We start from the raw sequence: 11,160 nt of genomic DNA, 5'->3' as shown, positions 1-11,160 counted from the left end.
TGTACTAATGAGACGAAAATCAGACGTTGTATTACGGACAACAAAAATTTTATAGCCTGCACATCAGGATTTTGTCAGCCGAAAAGTCGGAGTCGGCTGTCGAAAGCACCATACTAACCCATAATTCTTTGCCAAGCACTAGGTGTCAAGTAACCAGATCAGGGGGTTTATTTAAAGGCTGTGCAGCCAAATACCTTGGTTTATTTCACTCATCCAACCTCCCATGGACAAGAAACCAGAAATTTTTTTAAATGATTTTCAACTTTTATTTAGAAAAAGAAATTGTCCCAAAATGAGAGACATATCACAGTACAAAATATAATAAAACTCTGAAACAGAATATACAAAAAAAAAAAACAATAAATTTGTTTTTCTTAAACCAAAAAAAAAAACAATAATCTCCTCGGTGCAAGCATACATTCTCCAAGGAATAGATCAGCGATAATGCAAAGTTGCAGTGCGAGTGTACAGTACAAAAAAAACAAACAATATATAATAAAGTTAAGTGCATTCCCAAAAAAGAGAATTATCAATACTTGAAAACAGGCAGACATTTGAACAAATTGAAACAGTACTGGTTGAGAAATCATGAACAGGGAGCAAACGTTTCCTACAACATGGCAAGGCAACCCGCTCACCTTGGCCAAACTCAAGAGGTGGCCACCTTGGCCAAACTCAAAAGAGGTGGCCACCTTGGCCAAACTCAAAAGAGGTGGCCACCTTGGCCAAACTCAAAAGAGGTGGCCACCTTGGCCAAACTCAAAAGAGGTGGCCACCTTGGCCAAACTCAAAAGAGGTGGCCACCTTGGCCAAACTCAAAAGAGGTGGCCACCTTGGCCAAACTCAAAAGAGGTGGCCACCTTGGCCAAACTCAAGAGTTGGCCCAAAAATGTTCTACAACATGGCAAGGGAAAACTGCTACCCATTGCCAACAGACAGAGCTAATTGGTTGCCTAGCCTTGCCGTAGAACGTTTGCATGTAATCCTGTACATGATCCAAGACCAAAGTGCATTGAAAAAAGTGTAGCATGGCTTCGTAGGCTGCAGCAGACAGTTTTCAGAAAAGCCCTTAGATATACAATAATGAAGTTTACCTACTTCCATGTATCTGAAGGTGGTCCCGTTTATTGCCCTTTGGCTCTTTCAGGTTCCTATACAGCACTAACTGTAGGAATCAGGGCAACCAACAGTTCCTCCTTCAGAACATTCAGCCAAGAGTCACAGTTTATAGCTAGAGAATATAAAAACTTCTGAAAGTGCTATCAATTTCATGCATCTGAAGGTGGACCCGCCTTTGTTGCCCGTAGACTTTTTTGAGTGCCTACATAGCACTAGTAATCAGTAAGGATTGTCTAACAGTAGCCACCAGGGCAACAAACAGTTCCTCCTTCAGAACATTTAGTCTTGAAGCCAAGAGTCACAGTTTAGAGCTAAAGAAGGCAATATAGAAACTTCTGGAAGTTCTTTCCATTTCACGTTTCTGAAGGTGGACCTGTTTTTATTGCCTGTAGGTTCTTTCAAGCTCCTAAACACCACTAGTGACGTGTAAGGAGGATCTATTTGTAGACCCAGAGCAAAAAACCCAAGTTCCTCCTTCAGAACATTCAGTAATAAAGCCAATAGTCACAGTTTATGGCTAGAGAAGGCAATAGAGAAACTTATGGAAGTGCTACCAAAGAGGACCTGGTTTGCACAAAGTTGGAAGACAGACCAAAAAAAAAAAAAAAAAAAGTGTAGTGGTTGAGCCTCCTAAAGACTCCAAAGAAGTGTTAGCTTTACACAAGTCTACATAAAAAAGTGCTTTACAAAAAAAACAAAAAATTAACACTGCTTAAAACTAATACAACAAGCACTAGAACTTTGTCAAGACAATACAAAAAAAAAAAAAAAAAAAAAAAAGCTTGTTAGAATTACGAAATGTCTTTAGTGATTGGTGCTCAGGATTTTAAGCACACGCCATGATCTGCATATACTGACAGGCTAAAGATAAACGCCTTTTAGGAGTCATAGTCTAGGTAACCTCGTCAAGAGCATTTAAAAAAAAGCTTGGCAGGTATAAAAAAGGCTTAAAGTTGGAATGCTATCTGACAATTAAACTTCCCTTTAGAGATTATATATATATATATATATATATATATATATATATATATAAAAAAAAAGGCACCAAGATAATCATGGCAAAAAAAAAACAAAAAAAACAAAAAAAACAAAAAAAAAAAGACGTAGTCATTTGCTGCTCTCTAGATTTGAAATACTCAGACTCGTACTATAAATACAGAAAAATTGATCACTGCGGTACAAAAGATTTTGAAACAAGTCATCGGAAGTGATGCATAAAGATTGGGTGGTACAATCGTTAACCGGCACAACGTTCTAATACAAAGAATCAGTGGCCTGGAGTATCCTCTTTTTTTCCCCATCTGCTATACAACTCAAACTCAGGCCCGTGGGTTGCTTGAGGCAGGGCCAGCTTATCTCTTTTGCATTGTGTTGGCACACCTGAAGAACGGCAGTCTTTGGGTGGCTATTCGTCAACAGTGTGACTCTTTTGCATTGATTTCAGCCCTTTAAAACGTAGATTTCCAAAAACGGAAGAAAGGCCGCGGGAGAAGATAGGACCTGCTTTTAACAGTGCTTTTATCAAGTTCAGAAATTGAGAAACAAGTGCTTAAGTTCAGTTTATTGCACGCAAGTATTCTTGTTGACGTCAACCTGGAGGAGAAAGAAATAGATTGGTAAGTTTATGTTCTCTGTATATATTATACAAAAAAAAAAAAAAAAATAGTATTATCATTTTTAAATATTTTAAACACTGATATATTAATATATCCAGGTTAATAAAATACATTTATAATAAAAAATATATTTGAATAAATTCAATATATATTTTATTAATATTGCAAATTATATTTGAATAATATATATTATATAGCTTAATAAAATACATTTATAATAAAAAATATATTTGAATAAATTCTATATATATTTTATTAATATTGCAAATTATATTTTAATAATATACATTATATAGGTTAATACATTTATAATAATAAATATATTTGAATAAATTCAATATATATTTTATTAATATTGGAAATTACATTTTAATAATATATATTATATAGGTTAATAAAATACATTTATAATAAAAAATATATTTGAATAAATTCAATATATATTTTATTAATATTGCAAATTATATTTGAATATATATTATATAGGTTAATAAAATACATTTATAATAAAAAATTATTTGAATAAATTCAATGTATATTTTATTAATATTGGAAATATTTGAATATATATAATATAGGTTAATAAAATACATTTATAATAAAAAATATATTTGAATAAATTCAATATATATTTTATTAATATTGGAAATTATATTTTAATAATATTTTAATAATATTATATAGGTTAACACATTTATAATAAAAAATATATTTGAATAAATTCAATATATATTTTATTAATATTGGAAATTATATTTTAATAATATATATTATATAGGTGAATACATTTATAATAAAAAATATATTTGAATAAATTCAATATATATTTTATTAATATTGGAAATTATATTTTAATAATATATATTATATAGCTTAATAAAATACATTTATAATAAAAAATATATTTGAATAAATTCAATATAGATTTTATTTTAATAATATATATTATATAGCTAAATAAAATACATTTATAATAAAAAATATATTTGAATAAATTCAAATATATATTTTATTAATATTGGAAATTATATTTTAATATTATATAGCTTAATAAAATACATTGATAAAAAAAAAATATATTTGAATAAATTCAATATATATTTTATTAATATTGGAAATTATATTTTAATAATATATATTATATAGCTTAATACATTTATAATAAAAAATATATTTGAATAAATTCAAATATATATTTTATTAATATTGCAAATTATATTTTAATATATATTATATAGCTTAATAAAATACATTAATACAAAATATATTTGAATAAATTCTATATATTTTAATTATTTTTAGTATATTTAGGGGGTTCAAACTGGGGACAAAATTTAGCAACCCAACTGTCCTAATTTTCACAGCCATTTAATATATTAGGATTAACATTTTGCTTTAAGAGATCATCATCATGATCAGTCAAGACATTTCTACTGCTAAACTCTCAGAACCTACCTCAGTATAGGTTGGAGGTGGCATGAACTTGAACTCTGGAGCATACATAAAGATGGGACTGTCACAGCTGTTGTCCAGCTCATCGATCAGAGGAGTTGTTGGGCTTTCAATTCTGTGGTCCTCAGGAACAATGTCCAGATAACATGGAGGAGCTGCAGAAGCAAGATAAAATAAGGTTTACTATACATATTTTTAAGGATGTTTAAGCATGCATTAGCGTAACAGAAACCTGAGACAATGGAGGTTATTTACTAAAACTGGAGAGAAATCTGGTGCAGCCCTGCATAGAAACCAATCAGCTTCCAGGTTTTATTGTCAGAGCTTATCGAGTGATGGCGAACCTTGGCACCCCAGATGTTTTGGAACTAAATTTCCCATGATGCTCATGCACTCTGCAGTGTAGTTGAGCATTATGGGAGATGTAGTTCCAAAACATCTGGGGTGCCAAGGTTCGCCATCACTGGACGAACAAGCTGAGGTTAGAAGCAGATTGACTACCATGCACAGCTGCACCAGCTTCTGAGTGCTCCAGTTTTAGTAAATCTCCATGTAGATCCTAAATCTCCCTCTATGCAGATCCTAAAATACACACCTTCTGGAGTGCCTGGGATGTTCAGTTCCAACCAGCTCATCTCCGAGCTGGCCTGGCTTGCCATGCTTGAGCTGCGGCTGCTGAAACCAGATGAGCTGGTGCCAATCACAAGGGGCAGGTCGAGGATGACCTTCTTTGCTCCAGGTACACTGACATAAACCTGTTGAGAAATGAAAAAAAAAAAAAAGGAAATTTAGTACCAGTGGAATTTTGTTTTTTAACTTTAGCTTTCTAGAATAGAAGAACCAGAGATGGTTTAGAGAAGACCACAGATGGTGGTAAGATAAGATGGAGGAAAGACGTACCAATAAAGAATATTCCACTCTCAGGATGTGGCAGCCGAGGAGGGAAGGCTTGATCTTTGGGACACGGATGCTCTTTCCTCTCCAAGAGTCTGTCATGCCGGAGATGATGTGACTTCCCCTCACGCTGCAGAGCTTCTGGTTGAAGACTTTGGTCTGACCGTTGGCCAAGTAAGTGTGCTTGGCGATGATGGCAGCTTTTGGGACCACGATGCGAGAGCAGGTGTTCTCAAAGTCGGCAGAGATGCAGATCTCATCACCTACAACAAAAAGGAGGGAAACATTTTAGAACATATAAAATCAATTTTCTCCTCCCCAACCAGAGACTTCAAAAGCAATGCTACAAAAACGCATTGGGGTGGATTTACTAAAACGAGAGCGAAAAATCGTGTGCATGGTAGCCAGCTTCTTCAATTAAGCAATAAAAAAAACCCCACACACAACTCCATAGATCTATTGATGAGACACCTACCTTCACAGAATCCCTTGCGGTTGATGCTGGCACTCATGGTGATATGGCCATCGGGGATGAACAGACAAGTCATCTTCTTGTGCTTTTTGCCAGACACAGGACACTGAAAGGAAAAAAGGGAAATTATGGTCACATTTCAGCTCCACCGAGCGTAAAATCATGAACAAGGTTGCAGTTCAGCTAGCTGTGGTGACCCTTTGACTTCTGGTGTTAATCAGTAATGCTCATTACTTCTAATGACACTTGTTTAGCGATGACCTTGTCCTTACTGAAGTTGGCTGCAGCTTACATTCAAATACCAGTTCTGGTAGGCAGTGGGGATATATGGCACTTTTCCACTGCAAGTACTGGCTCGGCTCTACTCGGCCCGGTTTGCTTTTCCACTGCTGGTACCGCATGGTACGGTGTTGGAACGGTTCGGTACGGTTTGCTTTTCCACTAAACTAGTACTAAAGTTAAGTGGTTGGGATAACAACGATTCTCTGACCAATCAGTGGCTAGTAGTGACTGCATGCAAAGGATTGTGGGATATGGTACCGGTATGGTACCTCTTGGAACCACAATCGAGGTGGTACTGTTTTAGAGAGCCGTACCGTTCAGTTTCATGTAGTGGAAAAGCGCCGCCGTACCGAACCGTTCCTACACTGTACCAGCAGTGGAAAAGCAGGAAAGCGAGCCGAACTGTTCGGTTCTATGCAGTGGAAAAGCGCCAATAGGCTACTGATGAACTTCTAAACTGAATGAAATGACGAAGCCTGCACTACTATAGCGGTCTACAAGGCTGTAAAAAAAAAAAAAAAATGAAGTGCATGTAGATAAAAAGGGGGAGAACTTACCGTTAAATCTGGAGTGTTCACATCCACTAAGTCAACCACTTGGAATTTCTTCTGCACTTCCAGAGCTGGGAATGATGGTCGCTCAAGGAAAGCTTTGACCCAATATTTCACAGATCCATACTTCCCCTTGAAAGTTGAGCCCAAAGGCCTGGAAAAGGAACAAAATAAATAATAAGTCTATTTGTTCCCCAAAAAACAGCTGATTAAACAATTGCCTCTCGTTATGTGATCTGGACCTTGACTTACCCCTGAGGAAGCTCAAATCCAAACTTGTACTCGTACTGGTTGCCAGGTCTTAGGATTACAGAGCCATCAGAATCTATGAAGAGAAAAAAAAAAGAATACCATTAATTTAGTAAACCACAAAACCAAAAGATCATTACCAATACCCATTCTTCTAACAGGTCCTAAATATCCATTCTTCTAACAGGTCCTACAAAGCATAATCAACATTCCATTTCATTTATGGCATGGTGTTCTCGGCAGCTTTAGCCCGTCTTTTGATACAGACTATAGATTTGGCCACTGCAGCGCTGCCTCTTAGGATCTAAATGTTCTGCAGTGACTGATCTGTGCCTGCCAGGCTTAGCGTAGCAGAGTCATTGAATCAAGTTTCACGCATACAGTAAGGTTACATGGTGCTCAGCTTGTGCTGCCAAACGGGGACATCACTGGGGACCGGCTACTGACACCGCACATCTACTGTTTTCCATAAAGACTCTTTAGATCTACCAATGACATTCTTTTATCTTCTAAAACAAGATGCTGACTTGTACACAGAGGCTTACACCACTATCAAATTATCCGTTCTACCAGCATCATCTGCAAGGACTCTCATTTATCCAAATTATTGTATAGCTCAACCTGTTTACCCCTAGACCCTTGAAATAATGTTCAAGTCTCAGGTGGAACCCCTGCAAAAACCAGTCTCTGGGGAATCAGGTGGGAAGATGCCCCTTACGTTGGTGGTAAATGGTAAGAAAGCCCCATAATCCATTCCACCAGCACTGTCCATGAAGTCTCATGGTGGTCAGTTGTATGAAACCCCCATGATCCATTCCACCAGCATTGTCCATGAAGTCTCTCATGGTGGCCAGTTGTAAGAAACCTCCATGATCCATTCCACCAGCATGGTCTTTATCCAAGTCATTGTATAGCTCAGCTTCCTAATCCAAGTCATTGTATAGCTCAGCTTCCCAACCTTTAACTCTAGATGAACCCTTGAAATAATATTAAAGTCTTGAGAAACCCCTGCTAAAACCAATTCGCAGGGGGCCAGTGGGAAAATGCCCCTTACAGTGGTGGTCAGTGGTAGGAAAGCATCCCTTACAGTGGTGGTCACCAGGTCACTCTTAAAAATAGTTAAAAAAAAAAAAAAAAAAGGAGAATTGGTGTCATGCCTCTACCAAGTGATGTTGACCCTGGAACTATGGAGACACTATCAGATGGGAGGGCAATCAGCCAAAGCTCAAGGAATCCCTAGAGCAGAGGTCTTCAAACTATGGCCCTCCAGCTGTTCAGGAACTACAATTCCCATCATGCCTAGTCATGTCTGTGAATGTCAAAGTTTTACAATGCCTCATGGGATGCGTAGTTCTGCAACAGCTGGAGGGCCGTAGTTTGAGGATCCTGCCCTAGAGGAACCCTAGAAGTATGGAGGCACTATGAAATTGGAGATCAACCACAGCTCAGGGAACCCCAGAACTATGAAAGCACCATAAGATGGTTAGTAAATAAGCCGAAGCTCAAGGAACTTCTAGAGCAGGGGGTCTTCAAACTATGGCCCTCCAGCTGTTCAGGAACTACAATTCCCATCATGCCTAGTCATGTCTGTGAATGTAAAGTTTTACAATGCCTCATGGGATGCGGAGTTCTGCAACAGCTAGAGGATCCCTGCCCTAGAGAAACCCTAGAAGTATGGAGGCACCATGAAATTGGAGGTCAATCAACCACAGCTTAACGAACCCCATAACTATGAAAGCACCATAAGATGGTTAGTACATAAGCCGAAGCTCAAGGAACTTCTAGAGGAACCCTAGGATTCCATGGAACTATGAAGGGCAAGTCAAAACAATCAAAGCTCAAGAAACCACTAGAGGAATTCTAGGATTCCATGAAACCCTGGTAGAGAATGGCTGGTCTAGCTCGTTGTGGTCACACTTTAGCATCCCCAACACGAAGAACCAAAGAAATGACTTAAGTGTCAAAGGGTTTTCAACATCGGAGAACAGGTCCACCTGAATATGACTATTATGACCCATTCAACCACCAACAGTCACTACTAGAGGAATTCTAAGATTCCGCGAAACCCTGGTAGAGAATGGCTGGTCTAGCTCGTTGTGGTCACACTTTAGCATCCCCAACACTAAAACCCGAAGAAACAACTTAAGTGTCAAAAGGTTTTCAACATCGGACAACAGGTCCACCTGAATATGACTATTACCCATTCAACCACCAATGATTCATTCCACCAACAGTCACAATGGAACCGCAACACTTTTACTTCCACCTTACTATGATGCAAATTAAATAGCGATCATTCGATCGTAAGCTTGAATAGACTCTCTCATTGTAACAATAGAAGTATGCTATTTTGTGTCGGGGTGTTAAATGAGCCATGGTTCGTTAGCTGCTTAACCAATGACCCGTTAATAAAGACATTATCCAATTCTTTCAATTAAATCCAATTTACATAAATCAGATGTATACAATTATTATCAGATACAGTCAAAACTACAAGTCCCAGCATGCTACCTTAACCCACAATAGAAAACATGGTCCTCAAGCATCCTTTAACCCCCCCCTTTCCCAGCTGTGGTGCTCACCAGAAGGCTGATCATCCATCTGCAAGGTGTCCTCTATCCTCAGGTACTCCATCTCCTGCTTGGAGCGCTGAGATCCGGAGGACCAGACCACCTTGGCCACTCCGCAGGCAAGGAGCTTGACTCTCATCACCCGGGTCACCTCGGCCACCTCCACCATCACCTTCCCCGTCACCTTCTCCCCTCCGCAATAGACCTTTTCTGGGTCGGTGAAGACCACTTCGAAGAACTTGACCTTCTTGAAGACCACCATGGTTGTTGAAAAGTTAGGATATCCCGAACCAAAAAAAAAAGAATTAAAGGAATTTTCCCTTCAATGAGGATTCAATTCACTGGCAGCCCCCTTGGTGAGAAGGGAGTGTCTGTGTATTGTTTTGGAGATTATTTTGGTAGAAGGAGCCACTCTATAAGCTGCAGAGCACAGTTGCTGTAGAGTCTGTCTCTCTGCTGCCTGAGCGTTGGTAAACAACATGCGGAAGAGCTTCCTATATAAATGCCTGTGTCCCGGCCCCGCCTCCTGACTTGCTCAGGCTCTCCACGTGCATCTGGAGCTTCACGCCGTGCTCACCTCGTGCACACGGCGCTGATTGGACGGCGCGGCTTTGTTTCTGGTGCGGCCGGCCAATGGCTGCGCGGGAGCGGCGCGTGGACAGGGCATGCATGCAGCGGGGAATGCCAGGGTAAGGAGGGAGGGGGCGTGGCCGAGACATCATTCCTAGAGTTGTTTGTGTGAAGTGGCAGAGCTGGGGGGGGGGCGGGGGTGTGACTGAGAGAACAGCGGGCAATACAATGAGCCCAGCCGACCTCACACATGTCAGTCAGATATCCCCCGTGTGTCATACATGGAGATGTCTACAGATATCAGAGCAATAAAGCGTGCTATAGACCAACAGGGGGGTCACTATAGGTTCCTCACACCCTACACTGGTCACTATAGGTTCCTCACACCCTACACTGATTACTATAGGTTCCTCACACCCTACACTGGTCACTATAGGTTCCTCACACCCTACACTGATTACTATAGGTTCCTCACACCCTACACTGGTCACTATAGGTTCCTCACACCCTACACTGGTCACTATAGGTTCCTCACACCCTACACTGATTACTATAGGTTCCTCACACCCTACACTGGTCACTATAGGTTCCTCACACCCTACACTGGTCACTATAGGTTCCTCACACCTTACACTGGTCACTATAGGTTCCTCACACCCTACACTGGTCACTATAGGTTCTTCACACCCCACACTGGTCTCTATAGGTTCCTCACACCCTACACTGGTCACTATAGGTTCCTCACACCCTACACTGGTCACTATAGGTTCTTCACACCCCACACTGGTCTCTATAGGTTCCTCACACCCTACACTGGTCACTATAGGTTCCTCACACCCTACACTGGTCACTATAGGTTCCTCACACCCTAAACTGGTCACTATAGTTACCTCACACCCCACACTGGTCACTATAGGTTCCTCACACCCTATACTGGTCACTATAGTTACCTCACACCCCACACTGGTCACTATAGGTTCCTCACACCCTATACTGGTCACTATAGTTACCTCACACCCTACAATGGTCACTATAGGTTCCTCACACCCTACACTGGTCACTATAGGTTCCTCACACCCTACACTGGTCACTATAGGTTCCTCACACCCTAAACTGGTCACTATAGTTACCTCACACCCCACACTGGTCACTATAGGTTCCTCACACCCTATACTGGTCACTATAGTTACCTCACACCCCACACTGGTCACTATAGGTTCCTCACACCCTATACTGGTCACTATAGTTACCTCACACCCTACAATGGTCACTATAGGTTCCTCACACCCTACACTGGTCACTATAGGTTCCTCACACCCTACACTGGTCACTATAGGTTCCTCACACCCTACACTGGTCACTATAGGTTTCTCACACCCTACACT

The 11,160-nt window shown here is 39.8% G+C and overlaps 1 protein-coding gene across 1 annotated transcript; it reads right to left on the bottom strand.

Moving 5' to 3' along the window:
• Nucleotides 1-381: 381 nt before the first annotated feature.
• On the bottom strand, nucleotides 382-9,679 carry TXNIP (thioredoxin interacting protein). Its single transcript, XM_082275404.1, has 9 exons — nucleotides 9,218-9,679; nucleotides 6,639-6,711; nucleotides 6,393-6,540; nucleotides 5,557-5,659; nucleotides 5,088-5,344; nucleotides 4,783-4,942; nucleotides 4,191-4,342; nucleotides 861-2,712; nucleotides 382-664 (listed from the first exon to the last, which is right to left on the bottom strand). The coding sequence occupies exons 1-8, from the start codon at nucleotides 9,465-9,467 to the stop codon at nucleotides 2,680-2,682; spliced, it is 1,176 nt and encodes a 391-aa protein (XP_082131530.1). The 5' UTR covers nucleotides 9,468-9,679; the 3' UTR covers nucleotides 382-664; nucleotides 861-2,679.
• Nucleotides 9,680-11,160: the final 1,481 nt, after the last annotated feature.

Source organism: Pelophylax lessonae (assembly GCF_965119305.1).
Source record: "Pelophylax lessonae genome assembly, chromosome: 13".
NCBI lineage: Eukaryota > Metazoa > Chordata > Amphibia > Anura > Ranidae > Pelophylax > Pelophylax lessonae.
The sequence above is the reverse complement of the archived record's forward strand: the minus strand, read 5'-3'. Positions and strand labels throughout refer to the sequence as shown.

Coding starts and splice junctions, on each gene's coding strand:
- TXNIP (XM_082275404.1), bottom strand. CDS start 9,467: ATGGTGGTCTTCAAGAAGGTCAAGTTCTTCGAAGTGGTCTTCACCGAC. Junction 4,943..5,087: donor GAGTGGAATATTCTTTATTG/GTACGTCTTTCC, acceptor ATTTCTCAACAG/GTTTATGTCAGTGTACCTGG. Junction 2,713..4,190: donor CACCTCCAACCTATACTGAG/GTAGGTTCTGAG, acceptor TTTCTCCTCCAG/GTTGACGTCAACAAGAATAC.